Genomic DNA, 15,587 nt, shown 5'->3' with positions numbered 1-15,587 from the left:
GGTTAGGATCCTTTGTTGCTGGTATCTAATTGCAGGAAGAGATGGGATGGAATGGATGGATGAGGTGAGTGGAATAGAGAGTAAGCTCCGCTCGCTGGCGTGGTGATTGTGAATATGAAATATGAATATGGCAATTCAACGTAGCTAGCTGATGAAGTTAAGACTGAAAAGAAGATAAAAGAGAGGGGTTTGTTTCAAGCTTGATAGAGAAATTTAATACTGATCGATGAGTGGGCCTTGATAAAACAGTAAGTACGAGCATACCTGTTGATCAAACTATAGCCAAAGCTGTTTTCACACTATAGCACAGCATGCAGATACGTAAAGCGAGATGTTTCGAAGTGAATACAGGTGGGTGGATGCCTTCAAGGACGGCCGAACCTTAGTTGCTGAGAATTTACCTGGCTGTATAGATGTTAGAATTGCATCCAGGGTCTTGCGGAACTTCGTAGGGTGCAGTACCCGCTTGGTATCCAATCCCAAGAAAGTTTTTTGCGACATCTGAAATTCTCGATAGAAACTTATATTGGATTCAGAGGTGAGGCAGCTGCGGTGCCCCACCAAGTCGCGTTTCGAAGATATAATCCTTCATCTTGTTTGCGAGGTGAAGAAGGTTGAGATCTCAGAATTTTTGGAGACGGAGGCGTGCTGTCAGTTTTGGAAGGTGCTGCCAATTTTCGTCTTGACCTTTTCCAACCTAAATACCTATCAGATATAGACTGATATATGGGCAGTACTTAGTACATGTGTCAGAGCTAGAGTTCAATGATGAGCCGAAATGATATCGGGAATTATCTATATACCAAGCGGCTCATCATCTGCTCTGGTACAGAAAAGTGATGCTGTAAAAGCTTGGCTCGTTGGTATGCCTCCTTCTGAATACTTCTAGATATATCGATGACCTTAGCACCTTCCTCCGTACTAGGCCTAGGTCGGACGACGCTGTCTAACGTTCTTTAACGTCGGATCTATAACACGCCCTCAGATATGGTTCCTTCCAGGTAATTTGTTTCCTAGTCTTCCAATAGTGGGTTCTCACACTGAATAGAAAGTGACCGGGACATACATTGGTATATATGAAACGCAAAATGTTTAATTAATTTGGTCCTCTAGTAGTCCTCTAGTGTACAATAGCTTCCTAGTCATAAATCCATCTTAGGAAGTGACTTGGGAATTTGGTACAGACTGAGATTGTTAAAGTAGTTGAAACGCTTGATCAGATCAAGAGTGCGGGGTTAAATGAAAAGGGGTAAAAACAAAATAAGCGAAAAACATAAACCCGCTTCACATCAAGAGGGCTACGAGCATCTAACTCCTACCCGAGGATTCGTGGACAATTCAAAAGCCATCGGCCGTGTCTATTGGTTTCAAAGTCGAACACGAGAAACCGAAACAATACTGTAAAGAAGTTTGGCTTTGATATACGGATCTATCTGTCGGCAATTAAGAGGTACTCTAGGTCTATTGGCGGGTTATATCCGAAAAGCTAGCATCCACCAAGATGATGCGTTATCAGCGATTCCCAAAAGCACCTGCTCCACTGACGCCAATGGAGCAGTGGATGTACGAAGGACCAATGAATGTTAATATTCTAGATGAAAGTGGATCAATCTTGAAAGAAGAAACGTGCTGAAAGCTCCTGAAGTAAATAGTCAATGACATCAATGACATCATGAAGTCGGGCCCGAACTTTCGTTGGAATTAGAAAGAATATGAGCATTCAGCATCGATATTACATCCGAGAATCAAAATTCTCAATTCAAACTATTTTCGCGCGTGAAAGATAGAAATCTCCATTGAGTTAAATATAAAAATATTACACAATGGCACCTCAAATCCCGACCCGCCAGCTTGGCCGGAACGGACCTCAAGTCCCCGCCTTGGGATTCGGACTCATGGGCCTCTCCGCCGTAAGTATCTATCTAACCAGGGGGAAAGAATTCATTCCGCCTCTTTAAAACATCTGCGCATCTTTCGCAAACAATAACTCGACGATGTCGCTAATAACCCCTCCCAGTTCTACGGCGCTCCCGCCTCGGACGAAGAGCGCTTCCAAGTCCTGGACCGCGCCCTGGCCCTCGGCGAGACCTTCTGGGACTCCGCCGACCTGTATCTCGACAACGAAGACCTCATCGGCAAATGGTTCGCCCGAACCGGGAAGCGCCGCGAGATCTTCCTCGCGACGAAGTTCGGGTGCGTGCATCTGGGCGACCAGGAGGGCAAAATGTTCGATTCGAGCCCGGAGTACGTGAAGCGTGCGTGCGCGAAGAGCTTGGAGAGACTTGGTGTGGAGAATATCGATCTGTACTACTGCCATCGGGTTGATTTGGAGACGCCCATTGAGAAGACGGTGGAGGCGATGGCCGAGTTGAAGAAGTGAGTGTGTCTCTGCTCCCATCGTTGGTCAGAGGGGGGGTATCATTGGTTGACGTGGATTTGTGTGTGTGTGTGTGTGTAATGCAGAGAGGGCAAGATAAAATACCTCGGTCTCAGCGAGGTTTCCTCCGATACTCTTCGCCGCGCACATAAAGTCCATCCTATCTCTGCCGTGCAGATCGAGTACTCCCCGTTCGCCCTGGACATCGAGCATCCCGATATTGAGCTTTTGAAGACCTGCCGCGAGTTGGGTGTCGCTATTGTAGCGTACTCGCCCCTTGGCCGGTAAGTACCCCTCTCCTAAGTTAGTCCTGGTGATCGGTGAAACATGGAAAGCTGACAAGCTACAGAGGCATGCTGACGGGCGCCTACAAATCGCTCGACGACTTCGAAGACGGAGATTTCCGCAAGTTGTCACCCCGCTTCGCAGGCGGCAATTTCGAGAAGAACCTCAAGCTCGTTCGAGACCTCTCCGCCATCGCGGAGAAGAAGAACTGCACCGCGGGCCAGCTGACCCTTTCCTGGCTGATGACCCAAGGTGATGACATCTTCCCGATCCCCGGTACCAAGAAGATCAAGTATCTGGAGGAGAACCTGGGGTCGTTGAACGTCACGTTAAGCCAGGACGAGGTTCGGGAGATTCGGAGCTTGGTCGATGGGGCGGAGGTCCACGGGGAGAGATACCCGGAAACCATGAAAGCCAATCTTTTTGCCGATACGCCGAAAGCTTGAGAAAGCAAGACACTCCTGTGCTGGATATAGGGCACAGCAAAAATAGATTACCTTTGAGTCTAAGATGGAGATTCCACTTCACTTCTCGCTGCCTGTATTTACGCATTCGTCTATTCCGGACGAGACAGCGTTACTGGGTTCACGAAGCTGTTGGTGTTCCGAGGCCGTTGTGGGCGAGCTGCCCGTGTGCTATGGACTCGGCCGTGAGATGTTCCAGGATAGTTACGCTTGTGGAGACTCACTGTGCGCCATTTTGTGACTGATAGCCTGGAGAAGTACTGCGTGGCTTCCGCAAGTCATGTGTCAAATGCAAAGGATTGGTTTGTTATTATCATCTTCGCTTAGAGCGCCCGATTATACCCCCACTACGGATGCGGTCTCCCATGAACTGGTGTGAATTTTGAGATGACACGCCAAAGAAATACCTTTTATTGCAAATTGCTAAGATGTGGCAGGTCTTGATAAGAAATCAAAATAGACAAAAAAGTTGTGTAGGTGGTACGAGTTGCGCTTTACCAACTATATTGAAAGTATTGTTACTAGTCCTCTGACTGCAAGCCCTGAGACTTGTAGCCCCTCCTATCTACCATTCAGAAATGGACGTGACGGCTCTTCTCTACAGAGGCAATAGTATAATTATTAAAATGCAGCGTATGCTGGTGGAAGATGAAATTCTACGAGTTCAATGGCATCGATTCGGCGCAAGCTAAACAAAGCTACCCGAGCAACTTACTTGTAAGAGAATCAAGCAAAGTGGGTCGATACATAAGGCTGGCTTATTACCACGACAAGTCGTGCTATCAATTTGTTTGGACCATTACCGGACGCGTCAGGTTTTACAGCTCCGAGGAGACGTCGAAGTCAAGGACCTCGGAGCTAGACCGGATGTTTTAGTCTAGACCCAGGGGGGTATCAATAACGAGATATGCTAGACTTCCATAGTCCCTAAACTTAGTCGATCGGATCTGATCTGATCTGCTGGGCTCAATTCGATTCAATGTTTATGATCGGTCATTCGTTGATCTATAAAATGCCCCAGCGCCGCCACTTCATGACGTCGTGGCGGAGTTACAAATTTGTCCCCCACAATATTCGTCATCCCATCAGTCTAGAACTACTCAAATCAGCTCCAAGGAAACAAAACGGTTCTTCCAAATATTGGTCCACTCGAAACCTTTCGCTATCTTCTCACGTTAGCAACCTCAATTGAACGTCAAAAAAAAAAAAAAAGATATACACACAATCAGCAATCATGCCGCACCAACAACAGCTTCCCTCGGAGATGAATCACGACCTGCCGAAGGAGCATCACCGTCATAGGTAAGTGTTATGTCCCGAGATCAGATGCAGGGTATCGCTTTTCACTGACCTCCCACAGAACTGGCGGGTGGATGCCAGCTGACCACCGTCTCCACAAGGCGTGGCTGCAGAAGCAGGTCGATCATGTCGACCAGAATCCCCAGAAATTACCTCCCGTTCTCGAGGAGTTCAAGACGATGATCGAATCCAGCGCGCGCTTCCACATGTACTTCACCGCCATGTTCGATGAGATCCCGGCGAAGAGGTGAGCTGGGTGCCCCGGAAGATGATTTTGCGCTGAGAAGCCGTGTTCAGTCGACTGACCATGTCAGAATTTACCGGACAGATCCAACGAATAACAAGCAGATCAGAGATTACCAGCACATGCTTCAAGTGCTGGCTCACATCTTGCGGACTGCTCCTCACTGGACCGAGTCAGCCCAGAAGGTAGGAATGGTTGGCGTGCCGATGAATGCGAGTAAGCTTCTCTGCCGTTGGTGAGAATCTATCAATAGCGTCATGCTGATATCGATTCCAGTCTTCGATTACCCGATGTCGACTCCCTCCGGCCATGCGGCCTTCTTGGATCCCGAAGTCAATGCTATGGTGAAGAAAGTCCTTAACGAGTGGGGCAAGTTCTTGCTGGTAAGTAGCATTCTCGAGACCTCGCAGGGGACAGATGCCCAGTTGAGCTGATTTTTTATGGCCCGCTAGTCCCCAGAGTCAGCAAAGGTGCTTGGAAAAGATAAACATGGATGGTTTGGCGAGACGGCAACTAAAGACATCGAAATCGTTGCCAACAAGGCAGGAAACACTGACTTGAAATTTCATGACATGTTCGTTTGCGATCCTACCAAAGAGTATCATGGATTCAAGTCGTGGGATGGTAAGTGTTCCCGCATCATACAACCAAAGCTCGTCTCGCTTAATTATATATCCTCGCTCAGATTTCTTCACCCGCGAGCTGAACGTCAAGGCCGGATACCGACCAGTAGCAGCTCCCGACGACGACAGCATCGTCGTCAACGCGTGCGAGTCCAAGCCCTTCTCCACCCAGCGCGACTGCCAGCTCCGGGACCGATTCTGGATCAAGGGCCAGCCGTACTCCGTCAGCGACATGCTCGCGCACGACGACCTGGCGCAGCAGTTCGACGGCGCCACCGTCTACCAAGCATTCCTCTCGGCGCTCTCCTACCACCGCTGGCACGCGCCCGTCAGCGGCACCATCCGGAAGGCTTTCCGCGTCGACGGCACCTACTTCTCCGAGCCCCTCTGGGAAGGCCTCGGCGACCCGCACACGACCGAGATCAACCAGGCCGGCATCTCGTCCGCGCAGGGCTACATCTCGGCGCTGGCCGCGCGCGCGATCATCTTCATCGAGGCCGACAACCCCGACATCGGACTGATGGCCTTCGTCGGCATCGGCATGGACGAGGTCTCCACGTGCGACGTTACCGTCAAGGAGGGCCAGCGCGTCCGGAAGGGCGACCAGACGGGCATGTTCCACTTCGGTGGCTCCTCGCACACCTTGCTCTTCCGGAAGGGGGTTGATATTGGTGGCTTCCCGGAGCCGGGTCGGGACCATAACGTCCCCGTCCGCTCTGCGCTCGCAGTGGTCAAGTCTAGCAAGGCTGGCTCGTGAAGGCGCTCCGGCCGGTGTTAGGCGCGGATAGATGGAAGAAGCTCGAGAGCACTTAGTTAATCTAGCTATGTAGGTGCCAAAGCAAGTAACGTCAAGCTAGTGCACTGGCAGCACAATCTCTCCCGCTGCGCTTTACATACATATATAATAGAAATATTTATTCTCGTTCTGCAATTTCCATCTTTTGATGTCAATGCCTAATACGATCGATGTTCATGAATAAAAAAGATATTAATACATAACATCAAACCTTACCTTACTTCGATTCACGTCCTCAAAAAAGAGGAAAATATAACTTTTTTTTTTTAAAAAAAAAAAAAAAAAAACTATCGCGCCTTCTAAAACACAATCAGTATCTATCGAATCGATCCTAACATCTTATCTTAATCATCTCCCTTTCAATCGAATCCCGTGGTCAATTAAGCCTTTCTCATGGCGAATTTATTTGATTCCTGGACCCATATCGTATTGTCCACTTGAAGTATTCAAATTTCCAATATATCGACGGGAATAAAGGAGTGGTGCACTGCTGCCAGCTATCTCATAGCAGGGACTGACATCCTTCTTCTCTACCTCGCATCGGGCCATGATATAATCAGCCCAAATCCTCTGGTGTATCCCATCTGTGGTCGATGGTGACTGGCTTAGGAACGAAGGATGAAAAGAAGCACACCCAAGCGGGCAGCCAAGTTCACAGATCCCATGAGCACACGAGATCAACAGAGAAGATCTGAACCGCTCTGACATAGTCGATCATTGTGCCCGAAAAGCCACAGATAAATCAAGAGATATTTGCAACCTCTCAGTCAAAGTGGGAATTCACGTGATGAGATATTGCAAATTCATCCCCTTCAAAGTCCCCGCAGACTGGACACGTACCCGTTGCGGACGTCGATCCAGGGGTGGCCTGGGGTTCGATCCCTTCCAGGACCTCAAGATGCTGAGTTTTCGGATCCCCCAAGTCACTACCGTCACTATCAGTCTTCCGTTGGCGGCCCTTCTTCCCGTTGCCCTTGACCACAACGTAATCCCCGAGACTCAACTCCGCGCGCGGCGGCTCATCCGGCGCATCGAGTCTGAAATCGCCGTACCGGTTCGGCGTCATCGATGAACCGATGCTCAGCCCAGCTGGCGAGGGTTCCGCCATATGGGTGCTCATCATCCCATCTCCATGCCCATCTCTACCCAGTCCATAACTCCGCCCCTCCGATCCCGCCTTCGCTGCTTCTTCGCTCGCCATTTTCTGCACTCTTCCCACCCTCCCGTCCTGCAAGCGGACTTTGATACCTCGCGGGTGGTTCCCTCTGGTCAGGAGCGCGCCGACGAAGCCTTGCACCTGGCGACCTGTCGGCTGGTCTACTTTCAGGACGATAGAGACTGGTGCGCCAGGGACGACCTGCGAGATGGTAGGGACGGCCGGAGAGTCCGTGTCGAAGTTGACGCGGGGGTTGAAGCCACCCCGAGACCGACCTCCACGGCCGCGACCCAGGTTGGCATCTTGGCCTCGCCCTGGGGTACGGTTGGCGTGGTGGGAGGAATTCATTTCGCGATCGTGGCGGCGTTGAAGAGTGAGCTCGAATAAATCAGTTGTATGCGTGTGTGTGGCTGGAGTTCGGAAATTCCAGAGAGAATAAGAGACAGATAAGAAGATGTGTCTTTGCGAATGTCGGTGGGTGAAATTGAAGTAAAGGAAAATGTCAAGATCATGGTGACGAAATTGCTTGCTGCTACCTCAGAGACTATTTTAAGTCGAGAATTATGGCGTCAGGACATGTGATGCTCTCGGGTCTGCATATTGGTTTATATGTGATGGTATTTTGAAGATCTAATGAGCATTTACAAAATCTGTCTACGATCCAGAATTATTCCACCTTTGCGAGTCGATGTTCGAGTCATGCTATCTACCTGTTCAGGACATATTGGCAACCTTCACTCACGTGATCCCGACGACACTCACTCCATGCATGATGGATCCAAAAAAAGATCCAAAGCATACAACAGCAGGTATTCGCTGGTGGTCACCCACCCAACTACTAATCTGCCGATCTGAGGCTTGTGTATGGCAGAGCGAACGGGATGCCCAATTCTCCTCAGTCTATGGTCGTATGTGGTAACAATGCCATCAAATCATAATATATATTTTTTTTAAAAAAATTGCTCTTCTCCCATCCAGCACTGTTTCCAAAGGGAAGGAACGAGACCTGGACTGATACCGACCACACCATTCACTGCTTGGATATAACCAGGAAGGATCAGCGCCGATTTGATGAATCGGTGATCTGAAAAATCTCATTCACCATCCGAAACAGAGGTAGGCGAATTGTGAGCTAGCGCTAGCTCGGTCGTCACGGGACCTGGAAAAATAGTAGGTGAGTTACAGTCTCGGGGTCACTTGTATCATTACAGTAAAATCACCGACACAAGTACAGCTACGTATGTCGGGTCTCACTTTCAGCCATTTTCCGCTCACTCTTCTCGTGGTATTTTCTTTCTAACACGCGTTGAATATCGAACTGGCCTGCCACCACCTACCGCAGCTCCGAGCCATCGACCTCCCAAGCCTTGTCCCGATCTCTTTTCGCAACTGCTCTTCCAACATCAAGCAAAGAACCGAAGCATGTCTGCCCCGACCGCATCGTCCATGTGTCCAGCTCGTGAGAACCCCTCAGCTCTTGCCAAGAAATAGTAAAGAGGTTCACCTTTGCTAATTTTCTCACAGAGTCGCCTGAAGTCACCACCACCAAGGAGAGTACTCTACCCCTCGGGGTATCCTCAGGTCCGCAAGGATATTGTACAGGGTTGCCCGAAGCCACGAACACCAAGATGACTGGAGAGCTTTCCTCGGAATCTACGGGCCCGCAATTTGATTTTCCGGAGCAGCAGGCCTGCGAAGCATTCACCCTGTTCCCAAAGCTCGCTCCCGAGCTGCGTTACAGAGTCTGGTATTGGGCGTTGCCCCGCGGAAGAGTTGTCGACATCGACACCTACAAGTCTTCCATCAACGGCGACGAGGACAAGCGAATGCACGTCGAAAGCGATAATAAGAAGTTTCCGCTGCCCATCACCTTACGCATCTGCAAAGAGAGTCGCACCGAGACCCTCCGTCACTACCATGTACTCCCCCGGGTCGGATTCCAAAAGTTCAAGAGTGTCCCGTTCAGCATCGATCCAGTCGCGGATCGATGCTTGTTGAACTTCATGATCGCGGTGAACCTCACCTCCACGCTGACGTGGGAGGAGGAGTGCTGGATTGCCCAGCTGGCCAACGGATCATCCTCCGCTTGTCTGGCTAAGATCGAGGAGTTGAACATCTTTCAGTTCAATAACTTTGAGAAGGCCAAGGACCTGGCCCTGCACATCCACGCCGCGCATGGTCACCAGGTGCATGTTCATAACCAGCCGTACTGCTGCATGTTCAGGTTCTTTCCGGCGTTGAAGAAGGTCAATCTTTACTTGATTCAAAGGGGGGAGGAAGGTCTGGAAGCCCCCGAGAAGAAGCAGGAGCTCAAAAGATTCTTCACGGTACTGCTAGATACTCACAAGCAGGTGTTCCCCGGAGGCAAAATACCGGTCGTCTCCTTGATGCCTTAGAAGCTACAACCTGAGGAGGCTAAGGATGGACTCGAGGTGGCCATGCCAGCCCACAAATGACGAATACCTACCGGGTATCAGTTTGAATCTCTCAGATATGGAGCCTATTCCCCGTGGTAGAATATTTGCAGAAGGATAGTGTATAAGAGTAACGAATAACGAATAATGGAAATGGGAAATGGGAAATGGGAAATGGGAAATGGGAAATGGGAAATGGGAAATGGAAAATGGAAAATGGAAAATGGAAAATGGAAAATGGATAATGGCATCAAAACTACTCCTAATGATATTAAACCAACCGTCGATCCCGCAAAGCAGATAAGCCACGGTTCTGTAAAGACTTGACCAGCATATCGCTTCATCCTCCCTTCTCGCAAAGATACTATCGGAGTCTCGACAGGCCTATATACATATATCAATCATAGAAATCGCATCATCCCGCGATAAATTCAGAGAGAAGTCAAACAAGCCGGGAGTAAGCGAGCGCTGGCCTGGAAGTAGTCGAGCCCGCCTCTTCACCTTCTATCTGCCACCGCTTTTTCCAACTTCTGAAGCTCAACTACCTATACTCTGCTATAACTTATTTAATTCTTTCTGGTATCTGTAAGAGCCGATTTTCTCGGGTTTAGCCACACGTGATTCCCATCGAGCACCCACGATGCCAAGGATGCCATCCCCCTTACTACCCCAGAAGCGGCTAAAGAAATCCAAGAACGCCACTTAAGTATCAGCCGCCCTCCGTATTTCCAGATTACGTGGATTTATCCCAAGTCCCAATATATGTATGGCGTCACGTATTCCTCCACAATCCTGCACTCATTTATTACCATTCCTCGCATCCATGAACCCTGCTTTTGGCTTTTTGCGCCCAAAATGTCCATCAATTGAGGCGCTTGTCTATCGTGTACATTTTTATATTTATATCTTTCACTAATTGATAATCGACGCGACGCGAGGCGCGGGAGCTGGGAAGGATGCCCGGAACGCCCGGGTGTGAAGGATCAGGAACCGGCGATGGGAGAGTTCCAGCCGCGCGAGCTGGGAACGCAAGGGCGGATGGTGGTGGTAGTGGTGGTGGTGGTGTAGGCATCGTCGCTGGCGCCGGTTCCCTGGCCCCCTCGTCGCTGTCACCCTCGGGATCCTCGGGAGTGGCACACCAGCCATCGACGGGGACGGCCAGACGGATCCCGCCGGCACCAAAGACGCGGAGCCGTGGCTTTTCGCTGCGGAGAGCCGCGTTTGCGAGGAATCTTGCGCTGTCGGATCAGAATGCGGTCGAGCTGGACCCCGAGCAGGGAGCCTTGCCGGCTCTTGCGGAGCCTGCGGAGGTCAAGGGGCATGTCGAGGAGGAGGTGGCGGGCCGGCTAGATGCCCTCTCGTCGTCGCCAGGCAAGCAGGAGACGGTATTAAGTCACGGGAAGCACTCAAAGCCGAGTTCTGTAACTCCCCCCGGTGACGGTGGGATCTGGGCTCAACGAAAGCGTCACGCGGCAAAGTTCAAGTCCTCTGTGATCGAAATCTTCAAGATCATTACCAGGAATAGGGACATTCCGCCGAGTAAGAATGGGCGACATATTGACCTTGACCCTACATTCAAAGGACAGCGGATCGACGAGCGCACGGGGAAAGGTTACATCGGTAACACTATCACGTCTAGTCGCTATAACTTCTTCAACTTTCTGCCCCGGCAAATCATCTTCCAATTCTCGCGCGTGTCGAACTTTTACTTCCTTTGTGTTTCCATCTTGCAACTCACCGGGTTCAGTACGACGGGGACCTACAGTACGATTGTGCCCTTGATGGTCTTTGTTAGTATTGCCATAGCGAAGGAGGGCTACGACGACTACAGGCGTCATGTCATGGATCGGGTGGAGAATCGGAGCAAGGTCGAGGTCTTGCGAATAAAAGATGCAGGCGACGCATCTTGGCTCACAGTGAAGTGGTATGAAGTAAAGGTAGGAGATATCGTTAAACTCGGCAGAAACGATGCCATCCCGGCGGACTTGGTTCTCATCTACGCGGATGGGCCGAACGGTTTGGCGTATATCGATACCGCAGCACTGGACGGAGAGTCCAATCTCAAAGCCAAGCAAGCGCCGACAATGCTCAGGGAATCATGCCAGAGCGAGAGCGATGTCCCCCGCTGTCGAGCGCACATCGTGGTTGAAGATCCAAACATTGACTTATACAACTTTGACGGCCAGATTACCATCGACGGCAAGACCTTACCACTAACAGGAAGCGAGATCATATATCGGGGAAGCGTGTTGCGCAACACGTCAAATGCCTTCGGCATGGTGATCAACACCGGAGAGGAATGCAAAATCCGGATGAACGCCATGAGGAATCCCCGAGCCAAGGCTCCTTCCATGCAGCACATCGTCAACCAGATTGTCGTTATCATCGCGTGCTTCGTCATGCTCCTCACAGGTCTGAACCTTGCCGCTTACCGCATCTGGAGGTCCAAGGAAGAAGATGATGCGACGTACCTGATGGGTGCTTCTATCAAAGAGATAGACCTGTTTCTGAGTGCGTTCGTCATGTTCTCTAATATGATTCCACTCTCGCTGTACATCAGTCTGGAAATTGTCAAGGTGGGACAGATGTACATGATGGGAGATATTGAGATGTACGACGCGGAAAGCAATACGCCCATGGAGCCACACACCAATACGATCAACGAGGAGCTGGGTCAGGTCAGTCATGTATTCTCGGACAAGACTGGTACATTGACGGAGAACATCATGCGCTTCCGGAAGATGAGTGTTGCTGGCACAGCATGGCTGCACGACTTCGATTTGAGGAAACCTGAGGCCGTCGAAAGGGTGCCATCGAAGCAGCCCCACCCGACGGCAGCGGAGAGCTCAAAGTTTCCGGGTTATGCAAAGCAGATTTCAGATCCGGGGTCTATGGAGCTGATGGACTCGGAGCCCACGGCAAGGCATGGTTCTCGAATGTCTCGACAAGCGACACGAGAATCTACGAGCCTGTACAGGCAGTCTTCGATGCCTTCAGAGAAGCGAGAGCCTACCACCGAGGAGCTTGTCACATACCTGCAACGCGGAATACATGGAGCTTTTGCGGAAAAGGCACGTTTCTTTTTGCTTGCCATTGCTCTTTGCCACACCGCCTTGCCGGAAACTCGAGCAGACGGCGAGATTGACTATCAGGCCATGTCTCCCGACGAACTGGCCTTGGTCCGAGGAGCGAAAGATCTCGGGTATATTGTAGTGGACAGACCTTCTCAATCCGTTACAATCCTCAGCAAGGACGGCGACAAGTCAACGCGTGAGACGTACCAGGTCCTGGATGTTGTCGAGTTCAGCAGTAAGCGCAAGCGGATGTCCATCATCATTCGGTTCCCAGACGGCAAGATCTGTCTTTTCTGCAAGGGTGCAGACTCGACCATTCTCGAGCGCCTTGATCCTGTCACAGGGGCAGTCCAGAAGGATGCCGATATTCGCAGAAGCATGACTGCGATGCGGAGATCTGAGGCGCAAGAGGAGCTTCGCAGAGGAAGCCAAGACTCACCACGCAGTAGTCTCAGCCGTCCTATAGTCTCCCGCGCGGGAAGCTACATTAGTCGTCCCTCGCTGGCTCGAAACAGGAGTACTGCAGATGGCACACCCGGTATGGACGCGCTAGGTCGCATACTGAATGACTCGCCCAGACCCTCAATGGCCGTCTCGAGGAAGTCGTCGACTTTGGCCAACTCGCTGATGATCGATCACGTTGTGGCAGGAGATGATTCCGCGATTCTCAACGCAACACTCCGACACATCCACGATTTCGCTACCGAGGGACTGAGGACACTGCTTTACGGCCACAGATATCTCGGTGAAGAGGAATATCAGACGTGGAAGAAGGCTTTCCACGAGGCTTCAACGAGTCTCGTCAACCGCCAAGAATTGATAGATCAAGCCTCCGAGTCATTGGAAAAAGATCTGGTATTAACTGGAGCGACAGCAATTGAAGACGAGCTGCAAAAGGGCGTGCCCGAAACTATTGAAAAGCTCCGCAGGGCAGGCATGCCTGTTTGGATGCTCACCGGCGATAAGCGAGAAACCGCCATCAATATCGGCTACTCGTGCAAACTCATCACCAGCTACTCGGACGTCGTCATCCTTGACCACGAGCAGAAAAATGTGGATTCGACGGTTGCAAATGCCTTGCTCGACATCAGCCAAGGCCAGGTGGCGCACTGCGTTGTCGTCGTGGATGGCCAGACGTTAGCGGATATCGAGGGCAACCCGACCCTGATGGAGGAATTCTTTAAGCTGGTGATTGCGGCGAACTCGATCATCTGTTGTCGTGCTAGTCCGACGCAGAAAGCTTTCCTGGTCAAGACGATCCGCACAAAAGTCAAGGGGTCGATTACTTTGGCAGTCGGTAAGTACCTATCTCGCGCCTCGTTATATCAGTCATGAAAATCCTCATTGCGCTTTACTGCTCTTACTAAAATCCTTCCAGGCGACAGCGCAAACGACATTGCCATGATCCAAGAAGCTCACGTCGGTATCGGTATATCTGGTAAGGAAGGGATGCAAGCCGCCCGCACATCCGACTACTCTATCGGCCAATTCCGATTCCTGCAGCGCCTTCTACTCGTCCACGGCCGCTGGAACTACGTGCGGACAGCGAAGTACGTCCTTGGCACGTTTTGGTGAGTCATCCTAGACATTTGTTCTCTTTTCCCAATGCCGTTATTCGATTTCCAATCGATTTGGATCAGAGCTGATTTCTACGTATCTCTGCAGGAAAGAGATGATGTTCTTCCTGACCCAAACCATCTACCAGCCCTATAACGGCTTCACCGGCACCTCCTTCTACGAATACTGGACCGGATCCGTTGTTAACGTGTTCTTCGTCGCCCTCTGCATCATCATCCTTGGTGTGTTCGACCAAGACCTGTCCGCCACCACGCTGCTCGCTATCCCAGAGCTCTACCGCCGCGGCCAGCGCAACGTAGCCTTCAACCTCTCCAAGTACGCGTGGTGGAACCTGATGGCGCTTGCGGACGCCGTCATCATTTTTTACACGGTGTATGGGCTCTACGGTACAGCGATCTTCAACGACGTGTTCGAGGACTCGTCGGACCTTTTCGCCTATGGCCAGTTGTCGTTTGCGGTTTGTATCATTGTCATCAACACGAAGCTGATGTACGTCTTTTCAGATTTCCCTTTCCCTTTCCCTTTCCCCTCTTCCTCCTCTCTTCTCATCCTCTCTTCAATACCCATACCCATGTCCATATTCTCACCCGCCCCCTCTTAAGGTTCCTCGTCATGCACAACCGCGACATCACGTCCTTCACCGCCTGGTTCCTCGGCGTCCTCGCCTGGTGGCTCTGGAACCTCGCCCTGAGCGGCATCTACGACCCGGCGGCCTCCTTCTACGGCGTCAAGCACGGCTTCGTCGACCGCTTCGGGCGCAGCGCCCTGTGGTGGCTGACGCTGCTCGTCGCTACCGCCGCGCCCTTGCTCTGGGAGATCGCCGTCGAGAGCGTCCGCGTCGCGTACTGGCCCGACGAGGTGGACGTGTTTCAGGAGTTGGAGAATGATCCCATGTGGAGGGCCAGGTTTGAGGCTATGGTTAGGGGGGAGGAGGCGCGGGAGGAGGTGAGAGAGGAAGAGAGGGGGGAAAGAGAGGGGGAAGGAGAGGGGGAAGACGTGTGAGTTTTGGATCTATTAATGATGATGGATACATAAAGGATGGATGCATGGCGGGACGTGGAAAATGGATAGGGAGGAAAGAAATCCGCGGAAATCTGCCGGAAATACATTTTTCTTCTTTCCTAGGAGGCAAAGAACTATCAGGACTAGGTATGTCAGGGCGAGATTATAAAGGGCGTGCTGAAGTACGAGGCTGGCTTCCGAAGCTGATTCTACGCAGCGGGAATCCGGGGACCTAAAGGGGTCCTGAGACGGCAAGTTTGAAAACGGACACCTTG

The 15,587-nt window shown here is 51.1% G+C and overlaps 5 protein-coding genes across 5 annotated transcripts; 4 read left to right on the top strand and 1 right to left on the bottom strand.

Annotated features, from left to right (window-relative positions):
- Window positions 1–1,823: 1,823 nt before the first annotated feature.
- L3040_001245 (uncharacterized protein) lies at window positions 1,824–3,108 on the top strand (the record flags this gene model as incomplete). Its single annotated transcript, XM_007292806.2, has 4 exons — window positions 1,824–1,910; window positions 2,018–2,376; window positions 2,464–2,661; window positions 2,727–3,108. The coding sequence occupies 4 exons, from the start codon at window positions 1,824–1,826 to the stop codon at window positions 3,106–3,108; spliced, it is 1,026 nt and encodes a 341-aa protein (XP_007292868.2).
- Window positions 3,109–4,360: 1,252 nt separating this feature from the next.
- L3040_001244 (uncharacterized protein) lies at window positions 4,361–6,049 on the top strand (the record flags this gene model as incomplete). The annotated part of the gene is made up of 6 exons (XM_007292805.1): window positions 4,361–4,428; window positions 4,487–4,672; window positions 4,740–4,885; window positions 4,946–5,052; window positions 5,122–5,293; window positions 5,355–6,049. 6 exons carry the CDS (start codon window positions 4,361–4,363, stop codon window positions 6,047–6,049), a joined length of 1,374 nt encoding a protein of 457 aa, XP_007292867.1.
- An 802-nt stretch (window positions 6,050–6,851) lies between these two features.
- Window positions 6,852–7,592, bottom strand: L3040_001243 (uncharacterized protein; the record flags this gene model as incomplete). Its single annotated transcript, XM_007292804.2, has 1 exon — window positions 6,852–7,592. The coding sequence occupies one exon, from the start codon at window positions 7,590–7,592 to the stop codon at window positions 6,852–6,854; it is 741 nt and encodes a 246-aa protein (XP_007292866.1).
- A 1,074-nt stretch (window positions 7,593–8,666) lies between these two features.
- Window positions 8,667–9,640, top strand: L3040_001242 (uncharacterized protein; the record flags this gene model as incomplete). Its single annotated transcript, XM_007292803.2, has 2 exons — window positions 8,667–8,703; window positions 8,769–9,640. 2 exons carry the CDS (start codon window positions 8,667–8,669, stop codon window positions 9,638–9,640), a joined length of 909 nt encoding a protein of 302 aa, XP_007292865.2.
- Window positions 9,641–10,614: 974 nt separating this feature from the next.
- L3040_001241 (uncharacterized protein) lies at window positions 10,615–15,548 on the top strand (the record flags this gene model as incomplete). The annotated part of the gene is made up of 6 exons (XM_066156674.1): window positions 10,615–14,029; window positions 14,111–14,303; window positions 14,398–14,799; window positions 14,913–15,308; window positions 15,436–15,459; window positions 15,530–15,548. 6 exons carry the CDS (start codon window positions 10,615–10,617, stop codon window positions 15,546–15,548), a joined length of 4,449 nt encoding a protein of 1,482 aa, XP_066012705.1.
- Between the last annotated feature and the right edge of the window lie 39 nt (window positions 15,549–15,587).

This window comes from Drepanopeziza brunnea (assembly GCF_022702325.1).
Source record: "Drepanopeziza brunnea f. sp. 'multigermtubi' strain 214-2 chromosome Unknown ctg2, whole genome shotgun sequence".
Taxonomy (NCBI): Eukaryota; Fungi; Ascomycota; class Leotiomycetes; order Helotiales; family Drepanopezizaceae; genus Drepanopeziza; species Drepanopeziza brunnea.
The sequence above is the reverse complement of the archived record's forward strand: the minus strand, read 5'-3'. Positions and strand labels throughout refer to the sequence as shown.